Source organism: Phoxinus phoxinus, assembly GCF_949152265.1.
Source record: "Phoxinus phoxinus genome assembly, chromosome: 13".
NCBI lineage: Eukaryota > Metazoa > Chordata > Actinopteri > Cypriniformes > Leuciscidae > Phoxinus > Phoxinus phoxinus.
The window spans coordinates 30,957,330-30,981,452 of record NC_136888.1 but is presented as its reverse complement, the minus strand read 5'-3'; the positions used below and the strand labels follow the sequence as shown (position 1 = coordinate 30,981,452).

At 38.3% G+C, this 24,123-nt stretch overlaps 2 protein-coding genes across 4 annotated transcripts; one reads left to right on the top strand and one right to left on the bottom strand.

Moving 5' to 3' along the window:
* Positions 1-296: 296 nt before the first annotated feature.
* On the bottom strand, positions 297-17,063 carry zfyve28 (zinc finger, FYVE domain containing 28). Of its 2 annotated transcripts, none has more exons than XM_079633994.1 (14): positions 16,700-17,063; positions 13,013-13,153; positions 11,585-11,722; positions 11,195-11,397; positions 10,863-10,952; positions 9,811-9,900; positions 9,543-9,644; positions 6,911-8,350; positions 6,641-6,736; positions 4,711-4,874; positions 4,467-4,583; positions 4,259-4,360; positions 2,119-2,222; positions 297-1,298 (listed from the first exon to the last, which is right to left on the bottom strand). In XM_079633994.1, exons 1-14 carry the CDS (start codon positions 16,736-16,738, stop codon positions 1,167-1,169), a joined length of 2,958 nt encoding a protein of 985 aa, XP_079490120.1. In that variant the 5' UTR covers positions 16,739-17,063; the 3' UTR covers positions 297-1,166. The 2 variants fall into 2 exon arrangements, with proteins under 2 accessions (XP_079490120.1, XP_079490121.1); XM_079633995.1 differs by having other exon boundaries at positions 6,641-6,733.
* Positions 17,064-17,292: 229 nt separating this feature from the next.
* cfap99 (cilia and flagella associated protein 99) lies at positions 17,293-23,969 on the top strand. 2 transcript variants are annotated; one of them, XM_079633374.1, is made up of 16 exons: positions 17,293-17,407; positions 17,582-17,724; positions 17,840-17,984; positions 18,167-18,261; positions 18,428-18,540; positions 18,929-19,106; positions 19,764-19,844; positions 19,951-20,019; positions 20,123-20,209; positions 20,323-20,411; positions 21,508-21,712; positions 21,801-21,942; positions 22,030-22,181; positions 22,333-22,538; positions 23,506-23,689; positions 23,789-23,969. In XM_079633374.1, exons 2-16 carry the CDS (start codon positions 17,614-17,616, stop codon positions 23,912-23,914), a joined length of 1,983 nt encoding a protein of 660 aa, XP_079489500.1. In that variant the 5' UTR covers positions 17,293-17,407; positions 17,582-17,613; the 3' UTR covers positions 23,915-23,969. The 2 variants fall into 2 exon arrangements, with proteins under 2 accessions (XP_079489500.1, XP_079489501.1); XM_079633375.1 differs by lacking the exon at positions 17,293-17,407 and having other exon boundaries at positions 17,415-17,724; positions 23,792-23,969.
* The last annotated feature ends 154 nt before the right edge of the window (positions 23,970-24,123 follow it).

Here is a 24,123-nt window from a genome sequence, read left to right as displayed (position 1 = left end):
TTTTGTTTTGCAGTAAAATATAACCCAGACGTCATATTCTTGACAGGTTTCACAAGATTTAAATATGATTAACTTTCTACAATTGCAAACAAAAAGTAGTGGTTGGTCACTATTTATATAAATATGTTCCTAAAAAAATGTGCAAAGACAAAGAAAGGCATTTGCCTGTTGGTGTAGAAAACAGTCATGTTGACTGACTGGGTAGCGTAGGCATACTGTACCGGGATAGGACCGTGTGAGAGGGGTCAACAGGGATGAGGTAGGGGGGTGTAGTGTTCTTTTGTACCAGAGGGAAAACCAGAAGGCTCCTAAACTGCTGTAAAAAGGCAATAACTTTACAGTTACAGAAAGAAAGAAAAAAGAACATCCAAAATGTTGCACATTCATTTGTATGAGGAATATGAGAGAATCTTCTCGTTTGGAAGATGCATTAAATCCATCTCAAACTTTCAAGCATATATACACTTTTTTTTTTTTTTTTGGCCATTCAACTAAATCCCCAAATATCACTTCTGTTTTACAGAAAGCAGCATTATTTTCTAAAAAGAAAAGAAAAAGGGGGGTGGGGGGAGGGGGGCTTGAACATCTGTGCTATATTGTTCCACAAAAGGTGTCACTGATGGTGCAGTTAGTGTTAGTATTATTGTCTTCATAAGTCACAGTTTGTTATTCTCATATTTATAATGTGCTCACAGTTTACATTCATTCTAGAAACTGAGCCCACAGAACCTCCGGCGCTAATAAAGCCACAATTACTGCCAGACAAAATCCTTGTGAGTGTTGTTCGGGTGCACTTCTGTTTCACAGAATAGCCTGTTTGTTCCATGCTTGATTAAAGCAAATTTGTAATTAAGCTCATTATTCAAAAGCAAAGCCCTAAATAAATACTTTGGCTCCCATAGCAATGGGGTACTTCCTTTATGTGCTTGAGTCCTTCGCAACCGTCCATTTGAGTCCATCTCGCATTGTTCCCTGGTCAAGGCTTTTTCTTTCGCTGTGAAGTGATTGCATTTAGTGTTCATATTTACAATTGTAATTTTTTGGGATGATGATGTGCATGTCTGTTCTTGCTGAAGTATCAAACCTCAGTAAAACTTCTTGTAGTGTGCTTATGTCTGTGCGTGTGTGTGTGTGTGTGTGCGTGCGTGTCAGAGTGTACGGTGTGGTCAGATACCAGTCCTGTCGCTGTAGAAAGGCGTTACGTGGAACATGTAGCAGTGAGTGCAAACTCTCACTGGCTTCATCTGACCGTATCTAGGCAACGGGGCTGAGTGTGAAGAGCAGCGGGAACAGAAGATCTGCAATAAATATAAATCATCTTATTAGAGTTTGAATCAGGTGAAATTATTGAGAGGAAGAGTGAGTGTGTGTTTAAATTCACAATCTTACATAGATGAGCTTAATAACCTGATAGTTATTAAACTGCTCACACAGTTTAAGCAAATGTTGATCTGCATATGTAGAGTTTTTTGCTCTGCATGTACCGGTCAACATATCTAGTGGCTTGTTCAGTGTGGACACGTCTTGTGCGTGTTTAAGTTTGGAGATTACAACTATCAGGGATCCTAAACATTTCAATTTCAAAATTCCCAACCTCTGTAGATTTTTTCAGACCATATTTACAGTTCATACAGCATTATACTTGGTATATAGTACAATCAATCAACTGTAAATACTTTCTCAGTTTGTTTATCGGCTTTCTGACAGTGAGAACATCACTGATGCTGCACACTGATGGTGGTTGAGGAGAGACCCCAGCATAACTGTAAAGTGCTTTGGGTGTACACTACAATAGTACATATGAAATTAAATGAATCACAACATTACAGACATTGATTTGAGGAAGAAGAAAAAGAAAAAGTTGATAAATTACTACAGATTTTTAAATTGATTATGCTTGCTTATTTTGCCAATTTATACATTTAGATTACCTTTGGTAAAATGTAATGCTCACTTAAAAAAATAAATGTATTTATATAAAGTAGTTTGGGAGTTTAGGAAAAAAATGTGTAAGTTTATAAGTTCAAATTGGTATCTCTATGGAGATTTTTTATTTTACATTTTGAGCAGTCTATTGCACTCTATTCTGGCAAGGGTTTGAAGATTGGACTGCTGTACCTTTCCACAGCTCCTGCAGTGATGTTTTCTTCTGATGACTGTAAATGGCGCTTCACAGGTAATGCAGGAATTGCAGGCCTCATCTGGCACCCATTCAGGAGGGTCTGATGTTGAAAGAAGAACAGAGAAAGGGTTGCAAAAACTGATAAAGGTCTGCAGGTGTTGTAATCAGTGGCTGTTTAGCGGCATAAAATAAAAACATTTCTTCTTTTCATTTAGTTTAACTTGATGTACAAAAATAGCTAAAACTTAAATAAAAAAAACAAAGAAACGTACTAATTACTAAACTCAACAAATTTACTAAATTTAAGTCAAATTAAAATTATATTAGTATCTCAATGATACTACAATAACAGTCTCACCTTCAATATCAGGCCCTGTTCACCTGGTATTAAGATGCATTTTGGTCGATCGGATCACAAGTGGACGATGCTAAATGCGGGTGTAAACGGGGTCTAAACTCATTTGAGCTTGTCCGATTTTAACCACTTCTAGAGGTAGTCGAAAAACACATTCAACTTCGAACAACCCTCCCCTCAAAGAAATCAGAACAGAAGTGGTCGAAAGTGGACAAAAAGAGACACCAAGTGTAAACGGGTATGTGCCTCCCTCATCTACTTGCGATCTAATCGACCAAAACGCATCTGAAGACCAGGTGTAAACAGGGCCTCAGAGCCTGATTTCGATGATGCTCTTGTTTAAAAGCCCACAATTCTCTAGATTGTCATTGTGTGGTCGTCCAACATTAGGATTTGTCTTCACGGAAATTACTGGAATAGTCAAACATGTTAACCTGAAGTCCACATACATTGGCCAAATAGCATATCTGATAAAAAGCTTTGTATATGGGGCAAGCCTATGATGGTTTAAAATGTTGTCTAGATCAGTGGTTCCCAACCTTTTTTTGTCTGAGACCCCCTTTTTTCCCAAGAAAATATTTTAGGACCCCCCTTCACATTTACTGATATTATCGCTCTTGTAAGCTTGCAGCAAGGATGACAAAATATGTTGTTTTCAAACAAACGGTATTACTATAGCCAGATATGTTTATGCACAAATAATAGTCTATAATATTGAAAACACAATAACAAAAACATCAGTAGGCCCTTTGAAATTTAAAAACGTAAGCCTAGGAGTAGTCTATAAATTGGCCCTATTTGAAATGCAATAACAAAAATATTCACATTGGTGCAGGTTAAAAAAAAATAAAAAAATAGGCTATTACTAAATGACTGCTGTCTGGGACCTCAATACTTGCATGTTATTTGATCGCTATAGCGATCGATAATAAACTTGTGTTTATGAATAGAATCTTGCATCTTTCGGAAGAACATAGTAGCCGGAACTACTTCTCTCTGTGTACGTCTATGACGAGTCACGCAGGCACTGGGCTACTCCGCAGCGGCAGCGATCCGAACCAGTGTAAAATAGTCCCAATGTAAACACTTATTATAGGAATACCATAGTGGTTCAGGATAAGACAAAATCACGAATTGGAAAATGAATTCATGATGAACTCGCTCATTATATACATTTTGAACAGAAAAAAGTTAAGGACTTATTTAATGCTCAAAACTTTTCAAAATATGACGCGACCCCCCACAGAGCTCGCTGAGGCCCCCTTGTGGGCCGCGACCCCCCCTGTTGGGAACCGATGGTCTAGATGGCAGCTCACTGGGGCTGAATCACAAATATGCCAACTTCCCTACAAAAATCAAGTAGGCCAAAAAAAAATAAAAAAAATCACCAGCTTCATAAAACATTAGGCAGAAAGCTCCCAGATGACCTACTACTTCCTCCGATAATCTGAAATGTGCATACAAAAGATTCTTTACTATCCCAAAAAGTACACGGGAGAGGATTTGTAAATGGTGGGTGAGTGACGCAACTCTCGTATTAGGACACATGGCAGTGCCAACATGGTGGATGTAGTACGTCCACATTGCATTGAAACATCACATATTCATATTAACAACAGAACATACTTTTAACAGTCACAAAGTAAGTACTTCAGCAGTTCAAAAGAAGCACCTACTCAGAAAGTATGCAATTTCAGATGCATGCAAAGTTTTGAATCGTGAACATAAAAAAAAAAAAAGATCTTTATATTGTGAGCATATAGGTGTTGTACTGCACTAACCTTCAAACTGTCCCTCTCGGGCTTTGGCAGCGAGCTCTGATGAAGAGATGGTCTCTTGACAGAGAGCACAATCTTCCAGAACAGCACTGCCCAGACACGGACCTGAGGTGCATATCAAACAGCATATTAAACTAATGATGTCGGGCATCGAGTGATGAAAACATGCTGTTATGGTTTCCGATATCTTTAAGAAGCGTGCCTCACTCACCTTTCTTGGGATTCTCATTGTCCCCTTGGTCAGCTTTTGTAGCCATGACCTCAAATAGAGTCTTTAAGATGCTCCGCAGGTCACTTGCATAATTAGTTTGCAACTGATCGGCCACACCTTCAGATATTGGAAAACAAGAAATCAAATATTCTTTACCATTCAAACATGTCTTTACCAGTTCACGTCACAAAACGCTTCACAGGCTAACGAATGCATGTTAATTCAATGTTATTAGGTAACCCACCTGATATGCAGACAAAAAGACGATGGATGAGGTCACTACTGCTATGGAAACGTGAGCGAATTTTGTTGTGAGCAGCAAGTTTGGCAGCTTGCAAAGCCACTTGAATCTCCTGGTGATCCAGATCCTCAGACATGTCCGAGCTGGTTGTCAGGCTACTGACAGGGCTGAAAGAGAAGAATATTAGTTGTAAAATGGATAATCATCATCATAATAATAATTTAAAAAAAACTCTTCTAAAAAAATAATTTATAACAGTGATTCAAAATAATAAAAAAAGTCAATGAAGTGTGACTAATGGGTCGAAACTGGGTCGAGATTGCTGGCCTTCCTCAAGGGAGAAATTCACATAATCAGGTTAATCCAGAAAGTGTGACCCTATGGCTGAGGGAACACTGTGGGTTTTGTGTATTACCTTACTGGAATCATAGAAAGGTTTAGGACTTAATTTTCACATAGGCATTCAAATAAATATTTCTAAAAAAAAAAAAAAAATTAAAAGGTGCTTGTCAAGGTGTTAAGTGATTGCTAGGGTGGTAGCCAGGGCATTGCTATATGCAACAATATATTCTGAGAGGTTGATCAAACTAAAGCATTGTCATGTCATTACAAAGGGTGGTTGGATGGCTGACAGAAATAGTCAAAAGAACACACTGCTAGAGTCCCCAATGTCTCCAGAGCAACTTACACTGCATTCATTACATCTAGCATTTCCTGAGAAATGAACCCAGCACCTTGGCATTGCTAGCATGCCTAGTGTAAATGCCATTGATATGAGCTATTAAAACTTTACTGTGTGTGTTTGAACATCTCAGCCAGCACCATTGACTTAACCATTGGCTTTTGGGAGGGAGTACAAATGACGAAAGCGTGGAGTGTTTAAAAACCTGTTTGACAAAACCAAAATGACACTTATTTTCCTTAGCTAGTACCACTACAAAAAGTAAAACTACAGAGTGCTTCAGGAATGAGTCCTAAAACCCAGACTTAAGTTGGTATTTTTGCACTTCTGTTCCATCATCCCAAGTCAATTGTTTTGTTTTTTTAAATGGGTTTTTGGTTAAATGCCACTGTTGAAACAAGCCTCCTTCCCTACAAAACACAATCCCAAGATAGTTTATACATATCATTTTTATACATTTAATAATTACGTCTTGAAAAAGGTAGTTGCTCACAAGTGGCTAGAGAGATTGTCGTGGACATTAAACGTCATCATACCAAACAGGAAAATTCCTCTACTAACTAGTCCGCTTTTACAGCCTTGAGCTCTTTGAACATGAACTTTTATGAACTTCCCAACTTGTAGATTTTAAATAATAACATACAGGTGAAACTCAAAAAATTTGAATAACGTGCAAAAGGTCATTTATTTCAGGAATTCAACTTAAAAGGTGAAACTAATATATTATATAGACTCATTACATGCAAAGTGAGATATTTCAAGCCTTTATTTGTTATAATTTAGATGATTATGGCTTACAAATTATGAAAACCTTTTCACAATATTCTAATTTTGAATTTGGGGTTTTCATAAGCTGTAAAATATAATCATCAAAATTACAACAAATAAAGGCTTGAAATCTCTCACTTTGCATGTAATGAGTCTATATAATATATTAGTTTCACCTTTTAAGTTGAATTACTGAAATAAATGAAGTTTTGCACAATATTACAAATTTTCGAGTTTCACCTGTAGATATATTTTTGAGTTGTTAGAAGCTTAGTGGTGGTGAAGTTGAAGTCTTGCAACCTTGCTTTTTTACTTCTAGCGATTACATTTATACTTCAGAGATTAAGATTCACAAACCCTGTGTTCAGATGTGAAGATTATTGCTAACTTCCAAGGTTGGCCTATTAAAATCCATCATCCCTGAAGCACTCTATAGCAACAGTGCTGACATATTCCACCATTGCCCATCAGATAAAAGTTTACCTGGGTGTGTATGAACTTGACAAACTGCATGTAGTGACAGAAACCCCATCAATGTCACTGCTGGGGACAGAACTGAGGGGGGACTCCAGAGAACTGCTGCGGACCATTTTGAAAAATGTGGGGGAGATGAAAATGAAATATGAGAACTGAAAAGAATGGCAACTTTCATAATGAAATCAACTAATATACGAAACAAGGTGACAAACAAACCTTTTTCAAAATAGGCAAATCAAAAAAACCTTAATGCATACTCGACACACATAAACAAACCTAGATATCTTTCTGTTATCTTCTTTGGACTGTTTTCCAAAACCTTCCAATTTCCCGTTTACTGTAGTGTTAGTCTGGGTCCGGCATCCTGTGTCCTGATGGGTGCAACTAGGTCCTCCCTCCCCTTGTCCCGAGCCTCTATCCTGAGCAAGAAGAACCCCTGAGGTGCATTTCTCACAGCAGGAATAGTGGGTACAGTCCTGACTGCCCTCCTCATCTCTCGCTAGGTTCTGCAAGGAACAGTGCGGTACAGAAGGGGTGAGATGGCCCTGTGAAGGGGGCAGGGTGAGCGGTAAATGTCCATTTCCCTTCCCTGGGCTGGCAGCAGCTACTGCCGACTTAATGACAGAGCTTGTGATGGTGAGCTTGTGCTTCTCAAATCCCAGCGCCATGCCCCGGCCAGCAGGATCCATGGCATCCTCGTGGTTGTCGACGCATCCGCCAGCACAGCACACACAGGAATTAAGCAGGCACTGAGTGGCAACTAAAGCCCCACCCTCACCGGGTTCAGAAGCATCGGCTGAATGAGGCAAGACAACGGCCAAGTCGGTCAAGCTTGGGGAATGAGGGTTAAAAATAACAGTGGCGGAAAGCTTCATTCCACCGGTACGATTGGCGATTTCCTCCGCAGTCTGTACACTATCTTCCTCCTGTAACCCTTCCCAGCCATTCACCATGGGCGACCTGTCGGAGTTCCCCAAGGACTCATCCGATTGGCTCAGTTTGCGCTGACATTCCAGATTGGTGGTGTTGCTTGATTGGCAGATTGTCAACCAACCATTACATGATGAGTCGGTCAACGGGGTGGGTCTACTGTGGTCAGGGGATCTCAGGCATATGGTAGGAAGGGGAAGTTGTCCGCGACACAGTTCGCTAGTTATACCAGACTCCAGGTCGTCCATAAAGAAAACTCTATCGTCATCATGGTAGGAACCCGGGACTCTCCGCGGAGATGCATGCTGGCTGGAGGTGGCACTGGAACCGTCGAGGCTACTTCCTCTATAGGGTCGAGGCTGGCGGGCTGGGGACTGATTCTGACTAGGAGGGGAAAGAAGCGTAGACATTTCATCCCCCACTTGATGCACCATCATATTAAGTTGCTCTATCTCTTCTTCATCATACTGCATGGAGCAAGCCAAGTCTACATCTGTGGCCTCCTCTTCCTCACTCTCGCTGGAGGTCTCGGGCTGCCCAATCTTCTCCTCATCCTCCTTCCATACAGAATCTTCTTCCTGGGCTACACAAAGTGTGAGATCCACCACCTCCTCAACTCTGTCGTCCTTTTCCAGTGTATCTAGATGGCTCTCAGGACCGGTGGAAGCGGCTGGATCATTGGTCGATGGCACGCTGGAACCTGCAGGGAAATCTCCATCCTGGGAGATGCAGAGGCTACGCTCCAGCGTGATGAGCTCTTCTTCTGTTAGAGTCTGCAGCAGATCCCTGATGAGAAGAACAATTATAGGATTCAGAAACCAGCCATGTTCTTCAGTTGCTACATAAAAAGTTAATATGGTTTAAATTTTAAAATCTCAGTGCTGCTGTGATTCAGCAATGAATGCCAGTTCCACCCAACTACCATAAAGACTGTAGGCAAGGCAATTAGTTTATTTTCTGTGAGTGAGATTCAATCGTTTTCCACATGAGTAAGCATATTCAAAGCCATTCCAGGGCTCGAAAGCGTTTCACTCGCTTTTGTGAACAAAAATAGATGTGGATGTGTGCAATTGCAATTGTAAAATGCATTTAGATGTGTGCAAATAAAAAAGCCCCCGTAGGTTCTTAAAGCAAAAAAAAAAAAAAACAGTTTCATGAAATGTAAGATCATAAAAAGCCTTAAATTGTACAATACAACATCTTAATGATCATCTTAAGAAGTCTTACATTTAGGAAAGAAAAAAAAATCATTACATTACATTGTTAGATACGGCCTAATGTGATTAAACTTCAAAAAGATGTGATTTCATTACACAAATGTAAGCGATGCATGTTCAAAGTCAAAAAACGTGGCGCTTCTTTCTTGCTCGTTCAACAGGCTGGTGGTTTCAGAGCAGTTTGCAATCAATTTAAATAATTTGTTACATTTATATAGCGCTTTTTCTGAGACCTCAAAGCGCTTTACATAGAAGGGGGGGAATCTCCTCAACCACCACAAATGCGCAGCATCCACTTGGATGATGCAACGGCAGCCATATTGCGCCAGAACGCCCACCACACACCAGCTTACTGGTGGAGAGGAGACCGTGATAAAGCCAATCAGTATATGGGGATGATTAGGAGGCCATGATGGACAGAGGCCATGGGGCAAATTTTGGCCAGGATGCCGGGGTTACACCCCTACTCTTTTTCGAAGGACATCCTGGGATTTTTAATGACCACAGAGAGTCAGGACCTCGGTTTAACGTAGTACAAATATCAACTAATCAAATAGAAACAAATAAAACTAACAAAAATAAAACCTAACTGAAGAAAAATGCCAAACAAAAAAGCAATCCAGCAAAACCAAAGCAGGTTGAATGCAAATTTATAAAGCCTTACCATAAAAGCATTGAAAAACCTGAAAAACAAGCTATATCTGCATCATATGACCAAATCAGAGGCATCCGTGACTAACTATTGTGAACACAAACTATACCTTATTTTTCTCAGCAAAGTACGGAAGGGCCGGAAGAGTTCAGACATGTCCTCTGGTTTGCGGTCGAGGTTAAGAGGCCCTTCAGAGTAGATAACAAGGCCACTAATAAGAGATAACATGACACATGATACCATTACCAGGTGAGTAAACGTATATATGAAAGAAAAGAGGATGACCCATACAGTGGGAGTTCAAATAAATACTTAAAGAGGGATTTGGAGGTGGTTGACATGAAGAAAACAGATAATTACAATGACATATCACTTACCAGACAATAGCAAGTCTAGGAATTGTAAACATAAGAGCTGGTTCGTAGTCGTCAATCATGTCTTGTGTAAGATAATCAAGCTTCAGGGCCCTTGAGATTGGAAAACATTAATACTGTATATATGAATATATTTACTATTAATACTAATATACACATTTAATTAATGTGTCACTTTAAAGCTGCAGTCCGTCGTTTTTCCTCTTTGTCGCCATCTCTGTTCGAAATCTGCAATTGCAGTTATTCGCGGAAGTATTAACTGTGCGTGGGTAGTAAATCGGCATGAAACAGCGCGGATGAACACAATGTATTGAGGAGAACCTGTCGCTGCCGCGTCGCTGTGGATACTGTACTGTCATCAGCAATGTCAGAGTATACCTTTTGAAAGTGTCAACATTAGAATTTTCATCGGTAAATGTCATCTGAACAAGTAAGTAACATTCACTTTTGTTCTGACCAAATTCGGGGGGTGGGGGGAAGCATTGCAGTAGGCTATAGCATGCTGATTAAATCTAACGATTGCTTATATCACGTCAAAACGTGAAAAATATATTTTTTCTGAAGTCCGAAGTCTTTGGGTTTTACAACTGGTGAATCTCCAGTTGTCACTGGTGATTGTCGCTTTAAACTTTCGGGATCCGCCATACCAAATGCTAAGCTAAAACTCCACCATCATCCACACACGCTATATAGCCGACTAGCCGGGGACTCCTTCTCTATGTGTACAGAAGTGACGTAATGACGCAAAGACATGCTCGAAATTCCCGCGGAAATCCACCAGTACCACTAGAATTAAAATCATTATTACAAGCTTACCGTTTTGAATCGAGGTAAGGCAAGCAGATCGTTTTGAACACTGTCTGGTTACGTTTTTTTTCAAAAATTTATTTTTTGATATTTTTAAACCCAAAAAAGTGCCGGACTGCAGCTTTAAATAAGTGTCACTTTATTCACATGATAGTAATCACGATTCTTCTCCTTTCTTTTAAACGGAAAATGCAATGCATCATGATGAGTATTATATTGCGAGGTAGTTCCAAGACCTGAATATTCACCTCTCAACGGTCTCACAGAAGAGCACAATCACCTCCTGCTGGATGTAATACTCTTTAGGGGACTTCACAGGCACCATGGCTGACACGTAGCTACAACAAGAAACCGACAGATCCATGATAAGATGACATTACTTTCACGTTTTGTAATAATACTTTTAATTGTCTGCTGAAGTGACATGTTTGCAAAGCTAACCTGCTTGTGTATGATAACATTAGTACCTCGTAATGATTTATGAACTGTCCAAAAGCATAAATGCAGTCTAGTCATCCTCATAAATATATCATCATAAGTGGATGCAAAAATCAAAACAGCTGTACATATTTTAAGGTACCTGAGCTCAAACTCGGCGAAGAGGCCGTCAAACTGACGTAACGCTTCCTTCATGCGGTCGGTGTAGTTGTTGAGATCTCGTAGCGCTTGGTCTCGGGTGATGTTGCGTACTTCCTCCAGGCTACGGGTGAGGTCTTTAGCCAGAGGTCTCATGGCCATGCTCTCGATTTCACGATTCATGATGATCGATCCTGCAGCCAGGCACTAGAGAGAGGAGTGATAATAAAGTCTCTGCTTCTAATGGGTTACGCCGCCCTGATTCATGGCCACAAGTGACAGCTATGATACACTGATGTTCTGAAGTTCTTTATATTCATGTGCTTTTGAAAGTTAACAAGAAAGATCTCTAGGGAAGATCTTGTTCTGAAGGAAAGCAGTTAGTGTGCACTACCTCTGCCCCAAACCACAGCTGCCCGGCAAGGTTGTCATGGCGGATCTCTTCTGGGAACTTCACACAGAAGTCTCTGTTGGCTCGGTCTTCAGGTATGCATTCATCCATAATTTGATTTATGATGTTTAACACATTGTCCTACACATTTATTGAGAAGATACACAACATGCAGGGTTAGAACATTCACTTAAAGGGTTTAAGGGAGATTATAATTTCAATGTTTCCACTTTTCCAAGACGATTCCGCTCATGGGATTACCGGATAAGGATTTTTAAGAAAATCATTAGAGACTGCACTCACAAACTGAGAAAAAAAAAGAAAAAGAAAAAAAGATGATATATTCACTATAAAAAATCCCATGATTGGTTTTCAATTTCCATACTTTACCAGGAAATAATGATTTTAAAATTCCCTGATAATACTGGGTTTTCTATGACTGTGGAAATCCTGCAAACTGTTTCCAGGCATTTTGTGTATTTATTGGAAAATTAATTAATTCCACTATCCACCACAATTCAAAAGTTTGGGGTCAGTAAGATTTTGAAAAATAAACTAAAGGAATTAATCATTTTCTTCAGCAAGGATGCATTAAATTGATTAAAAGTGACGACTTCCATTTCCTATTCGTCAAAGAATCCTGAAATAAATGTCAGTTTCCACAAATATATTAAGTATTAATATTAATATTGATAAGAAATGTTCAAATCAGCATATTTGAATGATTTCTGAAGGATCATGTAACACAAGTAACGTGTAAGTAATAATGAAAATTCAGCTTTTCAACATTTTTAAATAGAACATTTTTAATTGTATTAATTTTTCATAATATTACTGTGTTTATTTTTTACTGTATTTTTTTGATCAAATAAATGCAGCCTTGGTGAGCATAACGGTACTGATCCACTTGTCCGACACGAATGTCGTGTGGTGTCGCAACGCCTCCCCACATGTGAACGTTGATGGGCGTTCTTCTAGTTTACCGCTATGGGCGTGGTTTTCAGCCAGCGGCCAGTCAAAAACAAAGGACCCGCGAGAGACTTCCCTCCGTCTCCATGTGCGTGCTTCTATTGGATAGACGCCTCGCGTTCAACGGAATTCATTTGCATAAAGATGGGCATCGGCCAGCTTTTTGACGCGCGGCATTTTTTCAAATGAAGCGCCGCCTTCCCGGAATGCTTTGCAAGCGCGTCAAAGTCGCTTGACGTCACCCATAGGAATATAGTGGAGTGCAGCGCGACAGAAGTGTCGCACGGACAAGTGGATCACCGCCGTAAGAGACTCATTTCAAACACATTCTTAGCTTCCTCGCGACTTATCATTGCAAGAAAAGTGAGGAAAAAGACTGGATGGAATGGAAAACAAACACTTGATAAAACTGTCCAAACAATACTACGAAGCTCTGTACTGTGAGGCCATTAAGTGATTCACCTGGCAGGAGCGGAACTGGTTGACCAGCAGGGTACACCTCTGAGGGTCCTTTCTGCCGTCCAGACTGTCCAGCTCAGTGGCCACCAGGTTCAGCTCTTCATCTGCATAGTAGAACTGGGCCAGCAGCTGCGGATCTGACCTCTGTATGAAAAAAAGAAAGCAAATGTAAACAGATGGTCTGAATGATCTAATCAAGTACCAGATGATCAAACAAACTGGTGCTAAAGTAAGCAAGTATCAGATTCCTGCAGTATGGCGTGTTTCTGGCACTGAGTGTAAAAACATTCACTTTTTTAAAGACGCGTATCTTGCAACAACAGCCATTTCCCACACACCAGAAGAGCATGTAATGTAATGATAGATGTCAGCGCTGGATTAAAGAGCACTGATGAGGACTTAGACCTTTGGACCCCTTCTGCTCCATTGGGCACTCAACAGAAAACATTCTCTTGCATCATAGACTGGACAGTGAATAGATGTATTTCAAAGATCTTGGTGTCTCACAAAGAATTGGAACTTGAAACAAATTTGATGGAATATATATACACACACACACACTCCTATCAACAACAGAATATGACGACAATATGTCATTGTTTTTCTTATCAAAAGGGCTATTTTAATGGAACGATTTTTTATATATATACATTTATAGATTTGATTATATATATATATATATATATATATATATACACATACACATACACGCATATATACACACTCCTATCAAAAACAGAATATGACGACAATATGTCATTGTTTTTCTTATCAAAATGGCTATTTTAATGGAACAATTTTTTTTCTATATACATTTATAGATTTTATATATATATATACATACACATACACACATATATACAAACTCCTATCAAAAACAGAATATGACGACAATGTGTCATTGTTTTTCTTATCAAAAGGGCTATTTTAATAGAATATTATTTTTTTATATACATTTGATATATGTATATGTATATATATATATATATATATATATATATATATACATATACGTGTGTATGTGTGTGTGTGTGTATATATATATATATATATATATATATATATATATACACACACACACACACACACACACATATATATATATATATATATATACACACACACTCCTATCAAAAACCAAATATGATGACAATATGTCGTTGTCTTTCTTATCAAAAGGGCTATTTTCATGTATATATATATATATACATATTAGTGCTGTCAAATTGATTAAACGCATTTATACATAGGCTATAGTTCATATTTAGCAATATGTAACCAGAAAATAAAACTCTTGAGATTTAAAAGCTCTTTTACAAGAGGGTCCTGGCCAAGACAAGCAGCGCACTTAATGAAAAAATAAAACATTTAAAAATAAAAAAATATAATTAATTTAGTGTTGCTAGTCAAGAGTTGATATGGTGTTCTGGTCCTTAAATATAGCTCTCTATTTCAATGCTGCTAGTCTTTGCTTTTTTTATTTTTTATTATAATATTTTGTGTTGTAAAAACCCACAATTCTCCAAGCTGCATACTTTATCATTCATAACCATATCGCAAGCTGTCCGGGATGATTTATGAAACAAGTTTTGTTCGATTCCTTAACATGTAAAAAATGTAGCCTACCTAAAGTTGAGTGTTATCTGCAAGTTGTGATATGGAGTGTTTCCCAATTGGGAGGACATCTATGTTTCCTGGACTGTGGCTGTTTGTAATCTGCACATGAATTTGCCTGGGATGTGGCACGTGACTGGAACATGAACCAGAGCTGAGTATAAGCTGATTTGAACCGGTCAGCCGCCCTATGATGCCCACGCAGGTGCAATCAAACCACTAGAGACTCCCAAATCACCACAGAATAACTAAGCGTTGCATAGGGAACTAAAAGATGAGGAAGGCCTATACAAATATATAAGGAATCAATATTGTTTAACTTTGTGTGACAATTTTGGTTGTGCATTTCAACAGACTTCAAAGAGATAAAATGTCTGTACAGTAGTTAAAAAATTACGGTAACACTAAACAAAATAAGGAACTGCATCATGTAATGCACTACTTTTCTAAGCATCATCCAAACATCTTGAATATTTGAACAACAATCTTTTTTTTTTTTACTGATTCTGCACACTTAATCCATTAATTTTAGAGCGTCTGATACCGTAGCTCACTCCCTATGACGACAACAACAGGCATGTTTGTGAAGAATGTCTCCAAGTGAGTCACAGTCAGAGGCAGAACTGCACCCATGGGTCAATACTTCGTTGACAATGAGTGTTTGTACATCTTAAGGGGTACCCCAGGTTTAACTCCAACAAAACACTTTCCTGCTCTAACATCCGGTAGTAAGATTAGTACGGTTTGTAAGACACACGTTCCCAAAAATGCATTAGACTAAAAAAAAAGTGACCCTAATCTCTCATAGAAACTGGTTAAAAACCGGTTGACAACCAAACTGCAGCAATCCACAATTGGATTAGTTGCCAAGGTGTGGATTGCAAGAGTGTTTCACAGCTAAAGCCATTGTGAGCTGTGGTTTTTGATGAGTAAAATACAAATTGGTGACAGCAACAAAGTTTGGGGCCATTAAACCTCAGCAAAGGCAACGACCTATAGACTTATAGACCTTATGCTCCAGAGAAACAAGCGTGCAGCAATCTTTAGATTTTTGACTTTGAACTTTTGTTTTTGCGGTAGCTCTGTAAAATTACATAGCATCTCTGTCGAAGAGTTATTAGCTGGTGAAGTGGATTTACTCACTGTAGAGTTAATGGAAGTTAGCATGAGCATTGAAATGTTTGAAGCGGATGTCAGTAGACTAGGAAGTTTTTAAGATGAGCCGTTCAAATATCATTAGAAGCTGTGGAAATACAAATCGGAACAAACAAACCACACAGGCTGAAAGCAGACTATGTACAGAAATATATCTCATCCAATCTAATCGTATTGATATATGTTTTCAGGGTTATTGCTGTCAGCTAAAAACATTTACATGAGTTGAAAAAGTTTAAATAAAATGAAATAAAAATATGAGATGAAATGCAAACTAAAAGGAGAAATGTTGCTTTGTCAATGTACAGAAATCTATCTCATCCAATCTAATCGTATTAATATATGTTTTCCAGGTCATTGCTCGCTGTCAACTACAAAACATTTACATTAATTGAAATAAAGTTTGCATCAAATTAAAATATTAGATGAAAAAATAACTAAAATGAGAAATGTTGCTTTGTCAACTAACTGAAATAAGTTGTAGCAGTAAATAAAATTACTAATGGTATTTTTTATTTTTTTTACTCAATATACATATTATATTTTAAAGCAAATGCTAATAAAACAGCTGAGAACATGATTACTTTGTCCCTTCATTATGAATGGACAAAGTCATCTGAATGAATAATAAAGGGCTGTGATTCAAAACGACCAGAAAATCATACCTAGAAATATTGGCATATGATATCCCAAAAAAGCTGTCTAGGTAGGCAGCTCATATCATGTGATGCTAACAAGATATTTATGTAGACAGCTTGCATTATACGACGCCCCAAAATGCTGTCTAGGTAGGCTGCCAACATCATATGATGCCCCAAATACTGCCCAAGTAGACTCGCTAGGATTTAAAACACATTCACCTAATAACAAAGCTATTTGATGAGTAACGTTATTTATTAATTGAACTGATGGCAAGCTTACCTTTGGCTTATAAAGCCACTTTCGGAACCGATTCATCATTGGTCACCTCGCCAGTTTAGCGGCAGCTCCGTACCAAACCCGAACCGGACCTTTAAACCCGAACACAAACACACAGCTAGCGAGCTAAGCTAGCGCCTGCTCTTCAACAATGCCGTGATGACAGTGTCAAGTAGAAGCCAAAAAACAGACACGGACAGTGTAAATCCACTATTAATTAATCGCGGGCACGGACTCTGCCCTTATTTCCACCAGTCGAGCGGTTGTCTTTGTCCCCAAACACACAGGCTGCTCATGACTAAGCTTTTGAGCTCGAGCTCAGTCTGACTACGGAAGTTGCGCTCGCGCTGCTTGACTGATTACACTCGGGTTGCCAAACAATCCGCTTTTTTATTCCTAAATGATTTAGTACAGTTGTTTTATCACTCTTTCGTTTAGTTTACATAAATAAGCAAATAAAGGAAAAAAAATATTGTCACCATTCTATTTATTTTGCACACATTTTATTTAACTTTTCTTTTTTTTGTAAATCTCTTTAAGGTACCAAAATGCTCTTAACATTATTTTGATCAATATTATATGTTTCACTAAATGTTTTGTTTTTTTGGACAAAAGAGAACAAAGGGAATAGCGCTGGAGAATGACGTCCTCTCAGGAAAAGTCGGACCGCCTCGCTGTTTCCAGGCAACAACAAAACACTGTCGTTGCCAGGTAGATGTTTTTCCATAGGATATTATATCATACATGTAAAGCTATTCATATGGTTCAATATAGAATTGTTGTTCTATACTGATCAATTTTATTAAGATGCTCCAATAATCTGAATCAGATAAGCTAAGTGAAAAATTATCCGCATTATCGAACTGCTGTCTATTGGTCCGAAAGTATATTTAGTTTGGCTGAGAAATCCAGCGAGGATGAAGAACTACAGGGAACTTGTCAACGAAGTAACAAGGCTCCTGGACGAGTTTCAAGAAGACACACAATGCATTGACAGTTTTACACAGGATGCTGCCAAGGATCTTAAGGTAACGTTACATTAAATATGTCTATTTTTCCTCCATACCTAACGTTATATGTTTAACATAATTAGCATTTTCATTAGAGACAAGCCATCATATTTTCATGTCTTATGTCTTTTAGAATCATTCCTCTGCTGACCAAAAGTTTATTATTGATACTTTGTATGGATGTATCATGCGCAAAAAGCTTTTGGATGTTGTGGTCAACATCTTTTACAAGCACCATGGACAAATTCTATTCAGAGTGGACCGAAACCTGTTCAATGGTATGTATTTTGTTGATGTAACTTATATGACAAATATAGCCTACTGTAATTTCCAAGCTCAAACTACTGTTAATCTTGCTATATTACGGTTATGTACATATAGTATACTATATTAACAGAGTTACTTTGTCAGACATTCAAAAAGGTAACAGATTTTCTTTGGTCTTGTTTGGTTTTATCAGTTGTCTGTTATCTTGCCATGTTCCATCTCGATGATCTTGGCCTGGAGCATTTCAGTAGAATTATCAAGTCTCTAGACATCTCAAAAATGCACAAAGTAAGCTTTGCACATACATAAGGAGATTTAAGAATAAGATTTGGAGCTATTTAACATTTGTATTTCAGTGGAACTGAATCATAACTAAAGTATTTCAACATTGTATTATATATTTCCTCATCATTTGCTTTCCGTCTCTGTCATGGTGCCCCGTCCGGTCCCTCAGTTCCTGAGTTTTTTCTTTAACGTCAGCAACCTCACAACACATATCCAGAGGGAATGGAGTCACATCTATGATGCTGCCGTCGTAGATAAGAACTGGATCACCCCACTGCTGAGGTAAAATGATTATAATAATAACAGGACATCACATTATTTCACATTATGATGCATATGCACACTTGATACTGTTAGCCGATGGTGTTGCATTTAGTAAACGCTTTGAAAATTAAATCACAAAATAAATATGTATCGCATTACTGAATTGTGAAAAGTGTTTGTAAGTCATTAACTGAATTATAATAATTAGGTGGATGTTGTTAGGAATCATTAATTTTTTAATGAGTATGAACTCTATCCACCATCGCTGGAGGGTTGAAGAGGTGTGGCACAGAACATGTAACTAATATATCCTGCTCTGAACAAGACAGCGTTTGCACGTTTAGTTCTGTTATTTATTGATGGTTGCTAGCAAGCATTGTGCAGATGTCTTTATTCTTCTTCTTAGATGGTGCAGTGAGATCGAGGTGCTGCTGGATCAGCTTGCCAGAAAAATGGACAGAGGAAATCTGCCAAAAAAGTCTCCCAGGAAAAACACAGAACCCAGGGAATTTGATCTGACCCGGCCCAAAGCTCGACCGCTCCCTGCTCCTGAAGTCATTCCCCAGCAAGACAAGTCCAAGCCGGCAAGTATCGGAATAAATCCTTGAAATAATGCAGTATGTGTTTTATTATGAATCAGTCATTTTTTAAATATATTATAAAAATATATCAACTTTCATTCAATCATCATTTTATTATTGCATTGGTTATTTGATAAAAGGCTCAAATATATATATATTTAAACAAATTTGGGAGACTTTTTAATGCTACAAACCTTCAGAGACATATGGTGTCTTTTTATTTTCAGCAATGACACTTCCAATCCAATATGACCAGGGCCAACTAGGGGGCTTCAGAAAATGTCCAAGGGGGTCGCAGGATGACTTTGAGTATTTAAATTAAAAAGATGATTATTAATATATTAAAATAACCTATAAATAGTCTAACTCTAATCTAAATTAAAATGCTAAAAAAAAAAAACACAAACTATCAATAACTATTAAATCAATAACTAATAACAAAAATGCTATTGTTTTCATCGAAAAACATACAGTTTCTGAAACTTCTTCAATCACAAAAAGATTTGCAACTTTGTCATAATTACAAATATTTTAGCCTAAATGGGGGGGGGGGGGGGGGGGCTTTGAGTAAAAAAGGCTGGGAACTACTGCGTTATGACATACAGACATTGTTCACTTTAGATTGTAAAATAATGCTGATTGTGGGATTTCCTCCCCCAGGTACCAGTCACAACTCACAGATCTCCAAAGGAACCAGAGATTCTGGATGAGATGAGGCAGAAGAACCGACAAAAAGCTTTAGTAAGCCCAAACAGAGACATACTGGGAAGCTGCTTTTAATTTTGTTTATCATTATTTACTTTGTGTTCAGACCTTACCTCATGGTGTACCTCATTTACTCCATTAGAAAGTCCTGAATGAAGCAAACTCTCAGCAGTTCAGCTGTGCAAACCCACAGAAGTCTGAGAAAACTCAAGTTAGTGTCTTACAGCACAATTGAATTCATCAACTTTTTTTTTCTTTAACATCATCACAGAATTCGAAAGCTATTCATTATTTTATTTTTTTCTGATGAATAGAACGTAATATCCCAGATTCTTCAAAGCAATGATGCAGAACTCAAATTTGACCAGCTTTATACTTCTGGCAGCCCTGCCACCCAAAAGGTAATTTTGATTAGATAAAACACATTGACACATGTGCTTTTGAACTTATTTTCCACTACTGAGTATCTTTGTGCAGTTAAATAGTAAATGTTTATTTATTTACAATGGCACAGACAAACAGCTTACCTGTCAGACTGAACACAACAGCCATACTGCGAGAGGGAGCTTTATATAATCGTCAACTGGAAGAAGAGTTACAAAGGTAACGTTACATAACTCCTCATCAGATTTAGTTATTTTTCTCTGTCCAATTCAATTTATTTGGAGTACTTATTAACCATTATTCCAAAGTATTGAAAAGCAACTAATAGCATATGTGGCGAGCAGGACGAGGTCGAAGGACGTGAGAGATACGAAACCGGTGCACCTCACAGGTGTCGTTCATCATTAATCACGCCACGGGTCTCCCGCCGTTCTCTCACGTCCCTCGACCTCGTCCTGCTTGCCACAGCATATTAAAGGAATAATTCTCCAAAATCATCATTTACTCACATATTTCCAAAACTTGTTTTCGCCCATGTAACACAGGAGATATTCAAAAATGATAAAAAGCACCATAAACTGTCTAAATAACATAAAATTGATGGGAAATATTTAAAATGTTGCACGATTTCTATGTCAATTATCAAATAGGTAGATTTGTGGCATTGACTCATTTGTACAAAACGGCTTCTTTGCTGGTTCAAATCACTACCACTTCCCTTGGTTAAGGGAACAATGGTGTGCTGCAAGGCTCTGTATTAGGTCCTTTGACCTTTTTTAATGATTTTGCACACTTATAGTTCATGCTAGCTTGAGTGCTGCTGTAATTAAAACAAAATGCCTATTCTTTTTTTCCCATTTACATTTTCACCTATTGTTATGGTGCTCATATAACTTGTAATGAAAATATTTGTAATGTCTGATCTCAAATATTTGGACCAAACTTTATGTATATATGAATGGGAGATAAATGTTCTGGTTGATGGGATAATAAGTATAAATATAGTTTGACCCATGCCAAGTCCTCTGAGATTATCAACAGTTTTGAGCAAGGAACAAAGTGAAAATCGAAAATCTATCAAATCTCATTGGCATATATTTAAATATGGTGCATGAAAACACATTGCACCAAGTCTAACATCAATAGGTGCAAACAGCATTGGTTCTTGAGTCATGTGGACCGCATTTTTGGCTCTTTTAGGGTGACTTATAAAATCATGAGATAGATGTGAGATTTTTGGGTAAACTAACACTTCAAGCTGTGAGTTATTGAGATATTTTCCACTGTGGTCTAAGAAAAGTCCTTGTGTGTTCAGATTCGAGCGATTGTCACAGGGTGCAAGCGAGCCATCTGCGTACCTGCAGTGGCAGAAGGAGATGAAGGAGAAGGATCTACAGGAGGAACTTGCTGAACTGGAGCGCCGAAGACTGGAGGGACGGATCAGCCATGAAGAGGCAGTTCTTGCACGAGAACGCGTCTTGGAGCGTAACCACCATAAAGCTCAGCAGACTAAAGAAGAGGTGATCTCATAACAAACATCAGTGTTTTCAGCAATACATGACCCAGTCTGTATTATGTTTATGATGATGTAATGTGTGATTGGTTCAGACTGAACACCTCATGCGCAAGTATGCAGAGAAACGTCTGAAGGAGGAAAAGGAAATGAGAGAGCTTGTGCAACAAGTGGCAGATGGTCACAAGAACTCCAAAGCCGCCAAAGCTAAGCTACAAGAAATCAAACAACGGATAGGTACAAAGATCGTGGATGATATACTTATGGCATAATATTTTCGCAAGGCATGAAATGACGATAAAACACCGCTTTTCTCCGGAGCAGTTAAGGAAGTCTCGGAGCAGAGCAGGGAACTCCTCAGCCAGGCTCTGGAAGAAGCTCAGGCCGAGCTAAGCAGGAAGATGGAGCTCATCCGTCAGATTCGGGCTTTTGAGTCAGTCTCTCTGATCAGACAAAACTTTGTGGATGACACTGAGGTTAGTGCATTGTCTTGTTACATTTAATCAAAAATAGAATAACATGATATACACTACCAGTCATAAGTTTTGTATAGCTGCCTATGGGGATGAAAAGGAATGTAATGTATGCATCATTATGATCTAACCATTGTTTTGCTACGTTACTCAGACTGCAGGTCATGATTTGCTGTGCGAGATGTCTCTGGCGGAGCTGCGGGAGCGTTTGGCACTCCTGAGAGAGTCAGAACAGTGTGAGCTGGAGGACAGAAGACAGCGGATCTTTCAGGAGAAACAACTCAAAGAGCAGCTACTACTAGAACAGCTGGACAATATCGGTCTACGCAGGAGTCTGGCAGAACAGGCTGCTTCTCGCAGGTAACACACCTGTCCCTGCATCAACCTACAGTTGGGTCTAAAAGAGCATTTCAGACATTAAAAAGGCTTTCTTTTCTTTCTTTTTTTACCTGAAAAAAAAAAAGACAGATGAGAATGATAATAAACATTGAAGATTTTGCACTATTTCTAGGTCACTAATTAAATCAGTAAATGTGTGAGATTAGTGAACTCATTTACAAAAGGTCAGATTGCTTTCATTGAAATGCATAGCACTTGTCAGATTTACAAATGACCTACTTATGTTATCTGACTGTGGTTATATTTCTCCACTAAAACGGCTTGACTAGAAGTGCTGCCATTAACACTCATCATATTCTTCTGGACAGGCTTAAAAATTGGGTTCGCATTTGTGGACAGGCACTAGCCTGCTTCAAATCCTCCCTCTTAGATCACTATGACTTTGTCTGGGTAGTGGAACAGAAATCAGGGCAAGTTGCATAAACATAGTCATTATGTTAAGACATCATGTCTTAAGTACTAGTATGACCAACTAGTGGTTAGTAAAGGGGCAATCAGTCTTACTCTTCAGGATGAAATTAGCCCGATCTAACTTTTTATTTAACGGACTTGAAACAGTTAAGAACAGTCTTAAAGAAAAAAAGTGTGATGACTAAGACTAGTCTTAGAAGTTTATGCAATCGTTCTTACAATTGTAAACTATGGTGTGCCACAAGGCTCTGTATTAGGTCCTTTGCTCTTTCAGGTTTTGCACAAGCATTCATAGTTCATGCCAGCTTGAGTGTTACTGTCATTAAAGCAAAAAGGTGGGAGAGAGCAAATACTGAAAAAATAATAATGAAAAATGAAAAGAATTCATTAAATTAGAAAAATGCTAATGTATTTCCCCTAGTGGTCTCAGACATTTGGACCCCACAGTAATTATACATATGAATATTTATGTTGAGTTAAATATGTGGAAGAGGGGCTGAAGGATTTCTGTTTTCAGTCAAGAAGAGAAAAGGATGAGAAGTGAACTGCGGGAGGCTGTCAAAAGAGATGAGAGAGTGCTGGCCCTACAGAAGACTCTGGAGCAAAAACAACAGGAAAGACAGAAGAGAAAGACTGAAAAAAACAGTATGAAGAAAAATGAACAGGTGCTTCCGCTCACAGTGAAGACCTCCCTCAAAAAGGTGAGAAGAGACTAGAATACAACCCAGATGTCACAAATTTTGCCACAATAATAGAACAGATGTTTAGTATTGTTATTTATCTCCATTTAATGATACAAGCAGCAGGTTCTTGAGGAACAGCACTGGCAGGAGTTGGAACGCAATCTGGAACAACAAATTCATGGGGCCTTGGAGCAATCATCTAAACAAAATGGTGCTGGTCAGAACCACAGGCGAGTTTTCTGATGCCTCATGACTATTACAATATATTAAAAAAAAGTAGAAGCAATTGATATTGTAAAAATACATGTAGGCATAGTATAAAAATACATAGTAATACTTGGCATAAAGCACGGTATCTATATTTTAAATAGCTTTGGCTGGAGTTACTAAAGAATTTGGGATTATGTTATGAAAAGCATTTTTACGGTTAAGTGAACAATGTTTTGAGTGTG